This window comes from Acomys minous (genome assembly GCF_964271855.1).
Source record: "Acomys minous genome assembly, chromosome: 15".
In the NCBI taxonomy this organism is placed as follows: Eukaryota; Metazoa; Chordata; class Mammalia; order Rodentia; family Muridae; genus Acomys; species Acomys minous.
Genome location: NC_140497.1, coordinates 61,495,803 through 61,514,268, shown reverse-complemented (window position 1 = coordinate 61,514,268; position 18,466 = coordinate 61,495,803). Strand labels below are relative to the sequence as shown.

Genomic DNA, 18,466 nt, shown 5'->3' with positions numbered 1-18,466 from the left:
AAAAGAATTTTAAATTTGACTCAGCTCTGAGTAGCTTGTGTGGTACGAGAGAGAAGCAAGATTATGAGGATCCAAAAAAAGGAAAACATGACATCAAAAACCACATAGGACCCAAGACCTTAAAAAGAATAACCACAAAGCACTAAGGTTTCCCAGGCCCACGATAATTTAATGGATTAAATAGTGCGTTCTCGTAAAGGCTTAGTTGTTAAAAAGTAAGAAGACCAGCTGGATCGAGAAAGCGAGGAAGAGAAGATGCAGGAGACGAATAGATAATAAGGATGGGGCAAGGGCTTGAGCTTCAGCGTGCCCTGCGAGCATGCTGTGTGTGGGACCCGCCCGCTAGGGCAGCGAAGATGCTCACGGAGGAGGGTTGCAAGAGCGCGGGCGATCGGACCAGCCGGCGGCGGGCGGAGCAGGGCGGGCAGCGGGCAGACTCCCCGCCCCGGGGAGGGCCCCTGCGGAGCGCCGGGCGGGGCGGCCGCTTTAAGGGGCGGCCGCGGGGGCCCTCGCCGCTCACTCGCGCGCTCGCGTCCAGGCACCCTACCATGGAGCGACCGCAGCGCGCCCTGCTGCTCGGCGCGGCCGGACTGCTGCTCCTGCTCCTGCCCCTCTCCTCTTCCTCCTCTTCGGATGCCTGCGGCCCGTGCGTGCCGGCCTCCTGCCCCGCGCTGCCCCCGCTGGGCTGCCCGCTGGGTGAGACCCGCGACGCCTGCGGCTGCTGCCCGGTGTGCGCTCGCGGCGAGGGTGAGCCGTGCGGGGGCGGCGCGGCCGGCAGGGGGCACTGCGCGCCGGGCATGGAGTGCGTGAAGAGCCGCAAGAGGCGGAAGGGTAAAGCTGGGGCAGCAGCCGGCGGCCCCGCGACCCTCGCCGTGTGCGTGTGCAAGAGCCGCTACCCGGTGTGCGGCAGCGACGGCAACACCTACTCCAGCGGCTGCCAGCTGCGCGCCGCCAGCCTGCGCGCCGAGAGCCGCGGGGAGAAGGCCATCACCCAGGTCAGCAAGGGCACCTGCGAGCAAGGTGGGCACCAGCGCTTTCCAGCCCACTCCCTCCCTCCCCCGGGGCAGGGCATCCCTAGAGACCCGCGACTGGGAGGAATTGGCGGATGCCCAGGGAAACGCCTCCCGGCTCTCTTTGGATGGTTTGATTTGGAGTTTAACTGTGTGCGCCAAGAAAAGTGAGAAATTGCAGTAACCGGTGTAAATATAGAAAAGATTTTCCGACTCCTCGGGCTCCTCCATCCCACGAGTCACGCAACTCATAGCTGGCCGGGCAATTCCCAAAAGCCGCTACACTCTTGAAAGCCTTTTCTCATCATTATTTGTTTGCTTGCTTGGGTGTGTACAGAGAGGTGTGTAGACAGAGTTAGCAAGAAATACAAAGTAAAGACTTTTAGAAAGTTGATTTAGTAACTAGATGATGAAAATTTTTAAGTTGGAATTCATATTAATATTCATATACCAGAGTTTCTAATAATCGAACAGTAACTATTGTACTTGGGGGTAAAAAGAAACACAGGCACTCTGATGTTGTGAACTCTGTGACCATGTCTTTCTTCTTGGGCCTAGGTTATGTTTTTTCATAATTTGCCCACAGGATTCAAAGTTCAGTGGGAATGCCTTTGACGTGATGTTTGTCTATTACACTCTACACTAATCTAAACTTGCACAAATGAAATAGGAAAAAATGAAGTCTGAGGTTGGGACAAAAGCAAAAATCAGAAACTTTAACTCTAGTGCCTGAATAACATTTTCCATGAGCAGTCGTTTTGAGGGAAAGTTGAAGGCCAGGGCTGGCAGAGGCTGTCCTGGCCCCAGCCGAGGTTGCAGGGGAGGTGAGCGAAGTCAGCTGTTGCTTCTTGAACACAGTTCAGACTTTCTCCAAACTTTCCAAGTAACAGTTCTTTCTTTACCGCTTTTCCCAGAAATCCATATGAAAGTAGGCTGTGTGCCATTCTCTTCAAAGCTCGCTACTGAAAGCCTTAGATGGTGTAACTCGCAGTTACCCACTTACAGTATTTATCACCTCAGACTTAGAAAATCACAGCCCAAATATCCCTGTTTCCAACAGAAACAGCCAAGTTTCCCCCTTTGGCTTTTGCATGACAGTCACATCATGAAGGAAAATGCACATTAAGAATTAATTCCAGGGCTGGAGAGATGGTTCTGAGGTTAGGAGCACTGACTGCTCTTCCAGAGGACCTGAGTTCAATTCCCAACAACCACATGGTGGCTCACAAACATATATACTGTGATCTGATGCCCTCTTCTGGACTGCAGGTATACATGCAGGCAGAGCACTGTATACATAACAATAATTTTTTAAAAAAATAGAATTCCAACTGCCGGGTGTGGTGGCGCACCCCTTTAATCCCAGCACTCAGGAGGCAGAGGCAGGTGGATCCCTGTGAGTTCAAGGCCTGGTCTACAAAGTGAATCCAAGACACCCAGGGCTACACACAGAGAAATCCTGCCTAAAAAAAAAAAAAGAAAGAAAAGAAAAAAAGAATTCCAATTCTTGGGAATTTCAAATAAACATCCCAAAGGGAAATTTCTTTCTCATAGTCTTAGAGTCAGGCATCTTTGCCCTATCAGGGCAGATTAGTCTGGTGACTTTCCTGGTGGTGGTGTTTCCTCATCTGTGGCTAGTTTACTTTGTTATTCTTATTAGTGTGTTTTAATCATACAAAATGATGGGTTTGTTATGACAGCTTATAGATGTGCTTTCATTGCGTTTAGTCCCATCATTACCCTCTCCAACACTCTACTTCCTCCTCCCAAATTGTCCCCCTCTGTTTTCCCGTCTTTTTTTTGGGGGGGTGGATTTTTATCCTTTACTCTCTTGCTGCTTCTTCCTCTCAACTCTCACACGGTACGACAAGGAAACGTGAAGAATGGTCTAGTCTAGGCAGATCTAGTCAGCCTCACTGACCGTGGTACTCATCTCCTCAGTAGCTCTCCAGGCTGCAGACTCCTTTAAGGCTACAGCCTGGCTTTATCTTTATGCTCCAGGAAGATGGTGGGAAATAGCGCCTACAACTGGAACCCTTGAAGTAAATCAGACTTTCTTCTCTCAGCCCCACACTGACAAACATGGGAACTGGCTTCTAAGGCAATGGTAGAAGAGTGTCAGAGAGCAAGAGAGGATGGAGACGCGCCAGAAAACCTTTCCACAGCAGAGAAGAATAGAGAGTGGGGAAACCAGGTCTCCTTTGTACTCGTTTTTGGGCCCTGGGTGTAGTTTGACAATGACAGAAGGTAAATGAACAGAGTACCGCTTATTTATTTACCGTTCAGGACTGGGTCTTTGAAGAGAATAAACATGTATTTCCTCACTTCCTCTAGCCATTGCTTTCCTGCAAAGAAAGTTGCATTGCGGTTGCATTGAGGGAGAGGTGTCTTTTGCAGAACTCAGCCCCGGTGAAACGGGCCATCTGCATTCTGTTCCTTTGTTGTCATTGGACGTAATATTTATTGAGGAGCTAGTCAGCTTCAGCTGCGTGTAGCTGGGAACACACAGAGCAAATCAGGTCCTGGCGACAAAGGAAATGTGTGTGCACGTTAAAAATTGCGGAGCACTCTCCCTACATCCCTGGAGCACCTCCTGGTATTGCTCTTCACTGAAATTACCATTTAATGCCTTCTAGAGAAAGCCTGTCCTGCTTGAGTCTGTATTTGTGCAGTTGAAGGCAAAGCCCATCTGCCTGAAAAATCTGTTAGAAGGATAATGAGCTAATAATCTCAAATCTTGGAGCTGTCACTATGAACTGAGTGCCAGTAGAACTCACCAGGGTCCCTGGCTAACTGGAAAGGGGAACCTTGACAGTTCGGCTCAATAATAAAAGGAACTGAGACAGAGATGATGAAGCTTGTCATAAAGTCGTGATGTGGGGACAGAAGATGCTGCTCCTGTCTCTCAGTTCTCAGACCTTTCGTTTATGGTCCTTTAAGTCTGAGTTCCTTGGCAGCCATTTAATTACTCAGATATATTGAGGTACCATTTTCTCTCCCTTCGGAATTTTTACTCGTCGACCCAGGATGCCACCACTCAGGGTCTTTCCCTTGGCCAGTCAGGCAGTAGGAGGGTCTTCACAGTGTAATTCCATCTTGCCTCTTTCCTTCAATCTTCTTATATTCTTGCCACAACATATGGCTGCTGTTCGGCATGCCTTTGGAAATGCTGTGCCTTCTGCCTTGAATGCCTCCTGCCTACACTCTACACACAGATACACAGACACACACACAGGGACCCAGAGAGAGAAAGAGAGACAGAGATACACACACACACACACACACACACACACACACACACACACACACCCTCAACCACACCACACCCCCCATTGGAATTCTTGTCACTTCCTCCGTGAGGCCTGACTCTCCCCACGCCATCATCATGTTGTTATGCTCCTAGAACTGTTCAAACATCCATGCTGTGTCTGTATTGGTACAAAGGGGTCATAACTGACAATCAAGTGCAAACCCTGACTCCCTGGATATGGATGTTGACTCTACCATGAACCACTAGCTTTGTGCTCTCATGAGCTCTCTGCCCATGGGGTTCCTGGCCTGGAGAATGGGCTTATAATTATTCCTGTCTCACAGGGCTTTGTTGTGATTAAATGCCATGAAAGTTAACTGTAGAAACCATGAGCCGAAGACAGGTGTCATTGTACAACCAGAAAGTTAGCTCTGTGGGAAGGGAGCCTGGTCGCCCAAAGAGCCCAGCTCTCCAAGGGCCCAAATCAGTACTTTAAATGGACTAATGAGTGGATGGATCCTCCCAACAGTCTCCTCCTTCCCAGGCAAGCAACTTTGAATACAATAGACATTTCTTACTCTCAAAGTTGAGTGTAAGCTTCAGACAGAAAGAGTTGTGTGTACTGTGAAGGGATACAGATGGAGGCTGGGGACGAGCGAGGCAGGTAGGGCAGGGCCAAGATGCAAAAGAGAACAGATCTGAGTGAGCATGGCGGAGAGTAAGCTGTGCCCGTATAGACCATCTCGCCATCTTGGGAAACTCCCTTAAATGGCTGTCTTTTCTCAGATTAAAGAGCAGCCTCTGTCTTCTAATTCCTTTCCAACACAGCACCTGGGTAACAGTGGACCCTTGGTATATATGTCTGTCAGTCAGACCCTGACTTAGCTTCCTGTACCCAGCTCTAATGTCACGGTCACTTTCCACCAAGTCCCCACATTGTCACATTCTGTCGGTGGCTAGAATCAGGTCCAGGAGCTGTGTTGTAAATAAAAACAAGCTGAGGTGACGTCTACTTGACAAACTTTAAGCCCTCTCTTTAAAGAATTCATTTTAAACTTACTTTAAGGTTGGTGAACTGTCGTTTAAATGCGACTGTGCTACTGCAGTCCTTGAGTGAACCCGTGAGCGCCTCTGGAAGCCGAAACAGAGGAGTTGCCACAGTCGATGAACTTGTCAGTGGACTGGTTTATCTTGAGACCGGACGTGTCAATGTAATGTGTTGTTGAGATAACTTTGTCATGCAAAAAGAACAGGTTTATGCAGAAGAGAGTGTCCAGATTTAGGGGGGGAAAGAGCCAAAGGGGGGGGGGGACTGATATCCTGGCTGAAATAAAAACAGAAACAAGCAAACAAAACAGTTAAGAGCTCGTGTGGAGGTGGGAATGGAGTTAGAAGGAAAAGGACGTGGAATATTATTCCGCTTAGGAAAGGAGGAAATCTTGTCACGTGACAACGTGGGTGAGCCTGGAAGACTATGTTAAATCAACTAGGCTTAAAGAGACAAGTACTGCACAGTCTCACTTCTGCAGGGAAACTTAAAATGTCAAACTCAAAGGAGAAAAGAGGTTAGTCAAAGTACACAAAAGACAACTAGGGAAAAAAAAAAGTCTAAGAACTGTCCGTCCTGAGACCCTAACTTGCCAGGACAGGCTGTGTTCCCCTGAGAGTGAGTGCCCAAGTGTTCCCTATGCTTCTGAACTTTGTCTTACCAAGTGCACTCTTAGATCGACAGAGAGAAGAGGGAAAGCTGCCAAAACAGTATCAGTGACTGCAGGCTCCCAGTTAAGAAAGTGGGACATAGAAGGATTTGGTGACAGCCCTACCCGACCTCACCCAAAAAGTAACAGCCTAGACAAAGACATCAAAGAGGAAACTTTAAAATTGTGATAAGGCTGCTGAAGTGTAGCTCTCCACAATTGATGGCTTCTGGCCGGGGTGTGGGTGGGGCAGGAGCTGGCCCCTGGGAGTCTGACCATGCATGCAACACAGATTGGACATTAATAATAATAATAATAATTATTATTATTATTATTATTATTATTATTATTATTATTATTATTATTCCTGCTCCTCTTCTTCCTTTTTTTTTGGGGGGGGGGAGTCACGGGCTGGCGGGGGGAACCTGAGAGGACTAGAAAGTGAGTGTGATCAGGGTGCCTGATATGAAATTCCCAAATAATCAATAGAGATACTATGTTGAAAGAAAAAGTATCTGCCCCAACCCAATAATAATGCCTCTGTAGCTTTATGATGACGTCCTCTGACTTGCTTGCCCTTATTGAACACGGAGGCCTTTAGAATAGTGTGCAGCTCATAATTCTTTCATAATTCTCCCTTATCGCTCTATCCTGTGTCACTCACTCACGTGTAGAAAAGCTCTGGGCTCCTGAAGTGGCTTTAGAAAGGAAACAAGCAACCTCAAAGAAGGAGTACAGGCCTCCTCAGGGTCCTTTTAGAGCAGTGGCTGTGTGGCCCTCCACCATAAAGTTATTTCCTTACTACTTCATAACTGTAGTTTTGCCGGTGTTGCGAATCGTAAGGGAGGTATCTGGGATACAGGGTATCTGACATGTGGCCCCACCCCCGCAAAGGAGTCGTGACCCACAGCTTGAGAGCCGCTGTTTCAGAGGCAAGCCTGCCAGGGACGCATTACGGTCTACGTAGTTTGGGACCTGGCGATTAAATGGCAAGTTCCTATGCCACAACTCCTCAAGGAACTAGAATGTAAAAGCCTGAATTAAATAGCCACGGGCACATTCAAATTACACACCATGAGGAAACCCGTAACATGAATAGTGTAATGTGGCCGGGCGGGAGTTGAGAAACCTCATTAGAGCTGAGAAATTACCTCAGTCAAGAGGCAGAGCAGAGGCGGCCGGTACCACTCTCCCTTTCTTTCTGTTGTTCACCTCTTAGACGGAATGGTGGGCCGAGCAGGCAGTTACTGACGTCCTCAGTATTTCTCTCCTGTCCCTAGAAGGGTCCACTACAGACTTGCCTTCTAGAAGAAACTGCCATATACGGTTTTCTTTTTGCACAGCTCAGTGACATAACTCGGCTGGCTAGAGGCCAAGGGCGGCTGGCCTCTCTTCGTTCTGGCTAGAGTCCAAGGGCGGCTGGCCTCCCTGGTTCTAAAATCTGCCTCCCAGTGGATTCGACTGAGCTTCCTTCACTTCCAGCTGCCCCCGTATGGGCTCTGACCTCCTTTATGCATTTAACCGTAGCACAAACATCGTCTTAATAACCAGCAGAAAAGGAAGACTGAATTACTGCAAAAAGAATGAAGGTGGGGGCTCCGTGAATGTGGCTCCCTTAGGAAGTTTGCGAGTGTTCGAGATCAGTACGTTGTGAAAGTGACAGAGACTTAGGCATACACAGCAATCCGTGTGCCTGCTCACTAAGGTAATAATAAAGACATTCCAGCATGTCCTTGACTCTTTCTGAGTGGGGTCACAATACAGGCACTCAAAATGCCCACAGACATTCCCCCACCCCAAAGCCTGTGCTAACAGGGGTTTTCCAGGTCAGTGAAGAGCTCCTCTACACACATGCACCAAGACTCTAGTGGAACATGAGGTGGCAGGAGAAGAAATCCAGAGTAAGTCAGAATTGTAGGGGGTAGGTGGGCAGGGGGAAGGGGGAGCCTGTGTACTTTTCACTTGGAATGCATGTGTTAAGAAGTTGACTCACGTTTTATCCCTTGGGAAAAAAAGCGAATGTGCTGAATTGTTTCTGGGTTCACAGAGGACAGCAAGGCAAGGTTAACTAGCCACAGCTGGGGCTAACAGCAGGCCCCCCCCCACACACACACACACCCTCAACATCTCTAACCTAATTGCTAATGTTAATGGGAGGGGTGGTGCTGGGAGCAGAGCTGTCCAGGAAATCCAGGGAGGAAATCCTGCTGTTCCCAGAAGCAGGCCAGAGTAGCACCGAAGTCTTGCCTCTGAAAAATAAGAATGGCTCAAGCCAGGTAACCCTAGCATTGACAAAGGCCCGTTCATGAGGTTTCATGATACCTACACTAAGTGTAGACAAGGCCAAGGCCACACCAAACTGACAGGTTCGCAGAGCTGGCTACTGTGAAAAGGCAACTGTCACAACTTCAGGATACTAGTGGGTGATGGTACGATTTACGCTTACTCTTCCACAGGATGAAGTGAAGGTCAAATCATGAATGAGGCTAGACGTGGCTGTACGTACCTGTAATCCCAGCATGCCTCTGCTCTCTGTTTCCTTAGCTTTAATATTTACTCCGTGCCTAACGATGGTGCTTGGTGGTACTGTCGTGCATTGTTTTGCATTTGTAGGTATTGAAGTCTGCTTGTTAGAATAGTGGGGTTAGCCTTTTTTTTTCCCCCCTGAGATAGGGTTTCTCTGTGTAGCCCTGGCTGTCCTGGAGCTCACTCTGTAGACCAGGCTAGCCTCAAACTCACAGAGATCCGCCTGCCTCTGCTTGCCGAGTGGTGGGATTAAAGGCGTGCACCACCACCGCCTGTCTGGTGTTAGACTTCTTGACAAGGTGCAAAAGGAAAAATAACGGAAGAATTTGAGAACTCAAATAAGGATATTTCATTTTAACTCTGGGAAGAGGAAAAAGAAAAAAACTAGTGTTCGTATTCTACCAGGCTTTGCTGCCCCTGACCGTCATTGCCCTGTTTCTCATGATGTTTTTCTGGAAGAAGGGGCTGCTACAAGGGCTTGTGTGTGTGTGTGTGTGTGTGTGTGTGTGTGTGTGTGTGTGTGTGTGTGTGTGTGTGTTTAAGTCAGCATGTAACTGATGAATTTCAACACAGCTGGTCTTCCCTCAGATGAGAAGCATTCCCAGGCATTTCATTTGCATCAGCACAAATTAGCAGCCAATGGTCAAGTGGTGGATTTGCAAAAGCCTGGGATCTGCCATCTGTTCTGCTCTCCCCTGGCTGGGCTCCAGGCCGAGATGAAAACATTTAGGAAGAACTGGATCTCCTGGCCCTTTCCGAAGGCGTTGAAAGGGAACCACACAGAAGAAATGAAGCTTCAGGCATGTGTGTGTGAGGGCAGCCCAGGCTGGTAGGACTCCAAGCTCATTCTTCATGGAAGTTTTCAGAACTCGGGCATCCAAAGGGGGGATTTCAATAGTGGCTTCAGCAATTACGTGGCAACCTTGGCTTCCAAAGGATCCCCATCAGGAAGCCACCAGCTTTTGATGGAAAATGAAACGCATGCTTCTCTCCGAGCACAGACATCAAAGAGTGGGGTCCTGCAGTGTGGCCCCTTATTAAGCCTGGTTGGAGAGGATAGGCTAGAGCAGAGATAAAGATACTGCCAGATGTTTGACAAGCCCGGGCTTCAGAGCCAGAGGCCCCTGTGGGTTCAGGTGTGTCTCTGATCAGAGGCTCGGAGTGGTAGAGAAGAGCCGTCTGACTCGGCTCTTTGTGTACCGTGGAGCCTTTGGTTCACTAGACGGTAACTGGCAGGGCAGGGCAGGGCAGAAAGGTCTTTCTAGACTCAGCCGCCATGAGGCAAAGGGAACCTCCCAGTCTCTCACTACCACCCAAATGCTCTCTCATCTGAGACCTTTTTCTTTTCCCCCACTCTGCCTGGCCTATCACTGCAGGCTGCCCCTTTTTCCTGTCTAGCTGAGCTCAAAGAGATAGGTTTTTCTTTCCCAGCCCCCCTGTCCTCTGGTAGTGACAGAGCTGCAGCTACATGTTTTAAGTGGTAAGCCTGCTCGGCACAGTTGTTTAAATCCCCCAGATTCCAGAGCCACGCCCGACACGCCCCTGTCAGAGCACCCGTAAGCACACACTCCACATGCCACACTGGAGAAGCAAGAGGTTCATCCAGAAGTGGGGATGGCCTTCATCTTTTTTTTAAATCCATCCTGAGAAGGTTGTTCAGATGTCCTGGGATCCTTCCAAGACATCGGAAGTTGATGCATTCCATCAACTCAAACCTATGGCCTCAGTCCAAACTGGCTTGGGCTATCTAGAGGGGCTTGCTCTCAAAGATTTTTTTTTTAAGCTCCATTTCTGCGGTGTGATGATCTTACTCCCACCAATGCAGGCACAATGCTGCTTTATACGTCTCCAGGGTAGATCTGAAAACCTTGTTTACGGCTACACGATGTCCGGTAGTAGTACTGGAAACACACCTCTAGAAATATCCACCTTGCTCTGTAAGGGTTCTAGGACAAGGAATCTCACCTGTCCCCATGGGATCCCGGACTCCATGAGAGGGTCTAGTGACCAGCACGTGTGTTTAGACTGTTGAGAGGATCTGGTGCTGGCTCGCACAGGTACTTAGACCCCATGACTAGCATGTATACTGTGCTTTACAGACAGTGTCCGTCTTCCAGCTCGGTGTCACACATACTGTTTCCTAGTTTTAGTCCACAGCCTTGGGTTCTGGGGTCTGGCCTCTCCCTCTTTATCTTTTACATAGGAATGCTCTGTAATAAATTTCGTTTTAGTTAAACTATTAGCTTCACAGAGGCTAGCAAGTAAAAAAAAAAAAGTTACAGTTTGGAAAATGAAGAGCACAATTAGTGCCAGGGAGGCATACACGGAGGGCATTCTGTTAATTAAAAGAATAATAACAGTAGTGGTAGTTCCTTCTCTGTATTTCTGTTCTTTGACCCACATATGTAGCCTCAGCTTGGCAGGAACATGTTTGAAAAATCAAAACATTCATCTGTAAATGAGCCAATTTAGACTCAGGAGGTACCCACTTAGCTTGGCTGCCTGTGTCTGAGAGATGATAGCATTTACTGTCAAGTGTGGGATAGAGAGCAAAGGAAATGGAGGTGTAGATAGGAGGGCTAAGAAAACAATTAGCTTTGCAGCCCCAGCACCTACAAGCTGGCTGAACTTGGCGGAGCATTGTGACCTGCCACTCTCCAGGTACAAAGTCCGCTCACCATCTGGAACAGTCCTGGAGCTGATCTGTGCATCAGCGGGGCCAGGGCGAGTCACAGAATGCTCTGCCTAAGCTGCACTCCAAGATTCTGATTTAATTGGTCTGGACATGAGCTGAGCCAAGGAACTCATAAATGCTTCCCAGATGACTTAATGCCCAGACCTGGGACTATTATTGTTTTTAAATGACTTCCTATAGGGGACTCTCATTCTTAGGGGAATTCTAAAGTGATGGGACAGTATTTGCTCTTTTTGCCCAGAATTCCATGTTTTACAGCCAAAGGACTTCACAGGATGCCATGTCTACCATGGCGAATGGAAGCTCTTGAAACACATGATGGCCTCTCATGTTGCAGGCAGCTGGGGGCTTGCCTCCGTCTTATCTCCTGGCTGGTTCAGTGCTCTCGCCAGTTTGGACAAAGTAGAAATGTGTTTACCTCTGTTGAGACTTTACCTAAGCCCATATGACCCAACCTGTTGGTTGTTTCTCAAAAGGATGCATTCCTTGAGCCTTGTGTTTTCACCTGCTTTGCTCACTGTTGAATTCCCAGCATCACATGGCCTTGGAGATGGTAGACACTGAATGAGCAAAGTTGTGAAGGATGAGGTTGGATTTCTCAGGCGCCCTGCTGGAAAGAGGAACCCTCTTCACACTGTCACCTCTCTGGAATCTCTAATAGGATGAGGTAGCTCAACATATAGGTCCCCCAGCCTAGAGGGAACCTCTTGTCACCCAGCTGAGACCCCTCTGATTGGCATGTTCTCAGCGATGTTCCTTAACACCAGGATCCTGTCGCCCTCACCAGGTGGGGGTGGGAATTGCCCGAGCTAAAGTGTTTTGGATGCTCAGCAGTGTTAGGATGGTATTTAGTCCCCTGAAAAGGCCATCTAATCTCCTTTCCCCTTCAGTTAGCTGGCGGCAGCAGAGAGCACAGCGGTGGTGTGTGGTCCTTACGTATAGTGCTCGTGTCCTGTTGGGTTGTTTCAAGCAAAGAGTTAATGAATACCAAGCTGCTTCTCTTGCAGTTACACAGATGGACCCTGGGAACCTTGTTTTGTGTTTCTGACTAAAGCCTGCTGTGTGACTGTAAGGCTTTGATATAGACTAATAACAAGTAAGTGTTTGTGAGCGCAAAGCCTGGGAGAGATGACTGACGATATTTGGAAACAACCATCTCAGCAACAAACAGTAGGGACCTTGCAAAGACGTTGAAGGCAGAACACGTGTGTGAGTTGGGCATCCTTTCTGTGTTCCACCATAATATAATAGTGGACAGGAGCAGCCATTTAAGGAATCATTTGGGAGTTGGCTCTGGCTTCAACTAACACATTCTGTCCCTGATTTTATTGTTCCATAGCAAGCTGGATTTTGTCCTGACCCTTTGACCTTCTGACCTTTAACTCCTTGCAAATAGGACATCCACTCTTTCTTCATAGGGCATCAGGAAGGTGATATGGGACACCACCTCCCCCCATTTCTTCTTCTTGCCTTTCTACCAGCTAGTAGAAAATTAGCCCTTTGATTCTCAAGTGCTTGCTTTTTGTACGTGTTGTGATGTGTGCCACAAGGAAGTTTATGTCACAGCAAAAGATACTGACCTCTCTGTGAGGACCCTGCAAGGCTGATGTCTGTCCTGATTGGTTGGGTAGTGCAGAAAAGTAGAATACACAGTAAGACTCAAAATAAGGTTGGCCTCTGTGTGAGCCAAGTCAAGAAAAATACACAGACATGAAGAGTGTACACACATGCATGCACACTCATGCACTCAGCCCAGTATACTTTACTTCTAGTTAAGAAGCGTATTCGCACCAGCCAAAGACAATACAGGCCGGAAACTTCAAACCCCTACCCAGGTCTAGCCAATGGACAGGACATTCTCCACAGTTGAGTGGAGAGTGGGAACTGACTTTCACACATACTCTGGTGCCTCATATTTGACCACGTCCCCTGGAGGGGGAGACCTGGTGGCACTCAGAGGGAGGATAGCAGGCTACCAAGAAGAGACTTGATACCCTAGGAGCATATACAGAGGGAGGAAGTCCCCCTCAGGAACAGTCATAGGGGAGGGGAGTAGGGGGAAAGTGGGAAGGAGGGAGGAATGGGAGGATACAAGGGATGGGCTAACAATTGAGATGTAATATGAATAAATTAATAAAATAAAGTTTAAAAAAAGCATATTCTCCAGGAGTAGAGAAATGAACAAAGTTACAGTCACACTTTTAACCTGTACATATAACGAATAAAAGTATTATAATTTGATTACATATCCTAGGAGCTTATAAGTAATATAACTGCCTTGGCACATGGTATATAAATTAATTTATTATCCCTTCACCCAAAGTAGCACACAGGGATGGAGATGAGCGGATCTTATTCTTGTTTGTTTATAATTGAACTGATAATAGAATGTTTATGCAAAAGGATCTTCAAAATTGTGTTTAGGGACTAGAGAGACGGCTCACCACGGAAGTGGACTGGCTGCTCTTCCAGAGGACCCAGGTTTGATTCTCAGCACCCATGTGGCAGTTCACAAATGTCTATACCTCCACTTTCAGGGGATCTAATGCCCTCTTCTGGCCTCTCGGGCACCAGACATGCAGGTAGTGCACAGACAAATGCAACCAAAACGCCCATACACATAGGAATATCATTTTTTTATTTTTAAAGCATATTTAAACACTAAGATAAATGATAAAAAAAATACAGTAAATTGACATCACTCTATCTACTTCCTCGTCAAAAGAATAGAAGGAGAGTTCTAAATAGGTGCAGTGGCCCACAGGGACGATGAGGATGCTACCTTCCTATCAGTCTTCAACAAAGACTGTGTGAATTGTCTTACCCTGTGGTTACATTGGGATGGATCTAGAGTCTACATTTATAGATACTTGTTAATTAACTTCAGCTGCTGCATGTCCTGGGGAATATAGGCAAATTTCATTTCATTTTTACTAAAGATCTTTTTGTTATTAAAAATAAAAGTTAACATTGCCCCAACACTCATAAATCTGTGACAGGAAGATTATGAGGCAACACAGGAAGGCTGTATCTGAAAAACAAAACAACCAAAAGGGCTCAACCAATGCTCCCACTCCCAAACTAACAGCACAGAAATCTGAGGAATTGGCAAAAATCAAAGACAGCCCATGTCCTTGGAGCTGTCCTTGAGTCCTTGCAGAGGCTTCGGGGTCTTGTTTCTTTTTTCCTCTGGAACTGCAGTCCCCAGCACAGTCAGCAACCTTAGTCATCTGTAAGACCAGTATCCCTGTTAATAACGCCGCTGACAAGATACGTGCATCACAGAGGAAGCTGCCTGTGGTTCCCAGCAGAATTTTTCACATTTTTGACTGAGAGATAACATAGCAATGCAGTGGGATTTATGAGAATGTCCCTGTAGGCGAATATGCGTTATCACTCTTTTAATCCCGAGAAGACTGGCTGTGATGGGGAACCGACTGCACATTATAGAGTAGGCCACCATGATGCAGGGCATCTGGATTACAGGCTCCTGTTACCAGGAAACAGATGCAGCTAAACCAAGAATTCAGATGAGCTGGTGTGAGTACAGACACACACACACACACACACACACACACACACACACACACACACACACACACACACGCCACTCAATTCCAAGCCTGCCAAACCTGAGTGTCAGAGCCTGCTGAACACGCTAAGTGCTTCTTCATTCATTTCCAGCTTGCCTGCTTGTCTGCCATCTTTCTTTCTGGCAGGGTCTTGGTAGATACCCAGGCTGGGGGATTGTAGCATCTTCCCCATTCAGCCTCCAGCATGCTGGGATCCACTCTTGGCTTTGTCTATAGTTCTTAATCTGTGTGCTCCAGTGTGTGTCCTTTACCTTGTGTGTCCTTTGCTAAGCTTCTCGTTCATCTCTACGGTCTCCGGTAACTGGCTACAAGGAAGCCCTTACGTTTGTGCTTAGCCTGTGAGGTCACATGTGTGCTTTTCAAGAAAAATATCCAGCCTACTCTATAATGTACAGACGGTTCCCTGTCACAGCCAGTCTTCTCAGGATTAAAAGAGTGATAATGCATATTCCCCTACAGGGACGTTCTCAGCTGTTCTTTGATACATTAAAATAATTTAAATTATTCAGGTTTTGGGCACTGCCATTGTCTGATACAGTGTGATAAAAAAGTGTCCCCAAAGCCCTGTGATCAACCTGGCTAATTGCAGGTGATCTAACTCCCAGACTGTGCAGACTGCCTAGATCTGTTTGCTTTGTGAAATGAAACAAGCAATGTGTCATTTCACTTCCTAAGTGGAGGGGCGGGGGGGGGTGAGAAAAAGTACAACAAATTAGAAGAGGTAATCAGATAAATCGCTCTGTTTTCTAAAAATAACACCTCGCCACTGAGGAGCAAAAGCCTGTGAACAAATTGCTTTTCAATCCGCTTGAATAAAATTGAGTCCTCTGGGGAGATGTCAGCATTGTGCACGTGCACTTCAAACCCACAGAATAAGGATGTGATCCACTGAGCCCATCAAGCAAACATCCCTTTGTTCTCAGGACTGCCGTGCTGAATTTGAGAACCAGCAGAGAGAGCGAGTGGTACACGGTAGTTTCTTGTAGAAATGTGACATTTGTTTTAGAGTGATGAGTCCTTGTGTAAACAAGGCACTGTAGCTACGCCTTGCAATGTTCTGAAACCATTGTGTGGTCCTGGTGTTTTGGTTTGGTTTTTTTTTTTTAACTGCCACTTTATGCCTGGTTTTGTACATTCATAATTTACATGTGCCTTCTCCCAACCTCTCTCCTCAGATTATATCAGTAATATTACAAAGGAACACCATGAACTCCTGCCTCAGACAGCCATAATCAGGGTTATAGAAATGAGTGAACAGGTGAATTTGAAACCTTGAGGCTCTAAACCGTGTGTGAATACAAGATTTTATTCCTTTTGGTTCTGCCAGTGATGGGAGCCAGAGCTCTGCTCCCATTGCCTTCCCGCTTAGCTGACTACCTTGTGTGCACCCATGTCAAACGTTTACTTTTAAGTAGGTCACCCCATGTGCATCTGAGCCACCCCTTTCTCTTCAAGTACTCACAAGCAGAGTCCAGGGAAATATCAAGTAATCTTGGACCAACCAATTAGTAATGAAACCAGCTACTAGTTTCTCTAAGTAAAATATAAAGGGCTTCACACGTGCCCCCTCCCCCACCCTCACCCCCCCCACCCCCCATTTAAGAACTTCTGGTCCCTCTTCCTGCCAGTCATCAACCAGGTAATAAGGACATAGCAGCAGCCACCTGTTAGGGTTACGGTTAGGGTAAGGGTTAGGGTTAGGGTAAGGGTTAGGGTTAGGGTAAGGGTTAGGGTTAGGGTTAGGGTTAGGGTTAGGGTAAGGGTTAGGGTAAGGGTTAGGGTTAGGGTTAGGGTAAGGGTTAGGGTTAGGGTTAGGGTAAGGGTTAGGGTTAGGGTTAGGGTTAGGGTAAGGGTAAGGGTTAGGGTTAGGGTTAGGGTAAGGGTTAGGGTAAGGGTTAGGGTTAGGGTAAGGGTTAGGGTAAGGGTTAGGGTTAGGGTAAGGGTTAGGGTTAGGGTAAGGGTTAGGGTTAGGGTTAGGGTTAGGGTTAGGGTTAGGGTAAGGGTTAGGGTTAGGGTTAGGGTAAGGGTTAGGGTTAGGGTATGTTTATGTTGCATATTGACCTGGAAAGGTGTAAGGATAGCAACTCTTATGTTATCCATCAATCATTTTAATGAGTATAAGAGAGCATCCTGTTACCCTGCCAAATACTATAGGAACCAAGAAGTCCTCAGTCCCCAGTTAAGAAGAAGAGTGCTCCCGGAATCCATGCCATACCATAACTGAGGGCTCTAGTGGATCTGCAGATAATCTGCATTAATGAGGCCATGGCAACAGCAAGAGATTTTCCATCTCCTTGAACTCAGTTTCCTTGGCAGAACTATGCGGAGCCACCAGGAGAAGAGAGGACTCATGCGTTGTTTAATGGATACGGAGTTCCAGTTTTGCAAGATGAAAAGAATTCTGAAGATTGCTGGTACAACAGTGTGAGTGGATAGATGCCCCTCAGCTCACAAAGAGCTGCATGGTGCTAAAGCCATCATGAACAGAAGCTATCCATTCAGAATGCATTGAATACACATAGCCTGCTACCTCATAGCATGAGAGCTCAGTGCACTTGCACTGGCCACTGTTTCCCCTTGTGATTGAATGGCCGACCAATCTCTGAGGCTCATGGCTGCCAGCCGACATCTTGAGAATGCCACACCCTCATAGTGCTAGCCTGGGAAAGATAAGCCCTCAAAACCTCACATACAGCTTCCACTGAATGCCGCCACTTTGGTACCATGGTAACCTTTCAAGGTCACAGACTGAGCCATCGTAAGTGATTACCAACTGTACTGAGCTATACACCTAAATAGTTGAGATGGAATTGGGTGTGTGGCTCAATTGTAGAGCACTTTCCTAGTGCATCCTTGGCAGTGAAAAAAAAAAAAGAGTTAAGATGCCAAAACTGGTGTTGCATGTGTTTTACCACAGCTTTTTAAAAAAATTAAGTAAAAATACAGAACTGCTATATACCAAAGCATAGGTGATAAGCTATCCCTGCAAATGCCACAGTGCAAGTGGGTTAGCACCTGTGCCACAAGATTTTGGGAAGTCAGTAGCCATAGGGAAGGCAGCAGGGCATAGGAAGAGGATGATGACACTTCTGATCACAGAAGGCCCCAGCAGGTGCTCACTGGGATGTCCACACCCGGCTAGGTGCAGGGATAGGAGCTGCAGCCTCCTGGGCCTCTCAGCTACCAAGAGCTGCTAGGACCATGAGCTGGTGGCTTAAAACCGGGCGATACAGAGACAATAGAGGCAGCTAAAAGTTGTCAGGATAAACAAAACCAGGAAGCCACGAAAGAAAGTCATCACTTTTTTTTTACCACTAACTGAGAGCATTCAATATGGTGTTCTGAGAAGTTACAGGAAGGAATCCTTCAAAGGGTTAATGGATCTTACATATAAAATAAGCAGAGAGTAAGATCAAAATCAAGTCTCATACTGGAAAGAGCCAGGAGGGCTGGGGGTGTAGCTCAGTTGTGGAGCGTGTGCCTAGTGTGTGGGTGGCCCTACACTTGAAAAAAAAATTTGAGAGAGTCAGAGAACATCTCTAAAAGCAGATCTAAAGAATGTGCCTACAAGCATAAAAGCTGTAGCTTTCTGTTTTATGAAATGAGCTGAGAGACATTTTTAAAATAAGAATCAGAAGAACTCAAAATTGAAGTGAGTAGCTAATAATTAGAAATAAAAGACATATTTCTGAAAT

The 18,466-nt window shown here is 47.1% G+C and overlaps 1 protein-coding gene across 1 annotated transcript in view; it reads left to right on the top strand.

Annotated features, from left to right (window-relative positions):
- The first annotated feature begins 505 nt into the window (after nt 1–505).
- IGFBP7 (insulin like growth factor binding protein 7) overlaps nt 506–18,466 on the top strand; it is a 60,011-nt gene continuing 42,050 nt past the window's right edge. Inside the window, exon 1 of the mRNA XM_084760522.1 lies at nt 506–1,020. Within this exon, the coding sequence (XP_084616648.1) occupies nt 549–1,020 (472 nt within the window). The 5' untranslated portion in view covers nt 506–548. The remainder of the gene's footprint in view (nt 1,021–18,466) is intronic.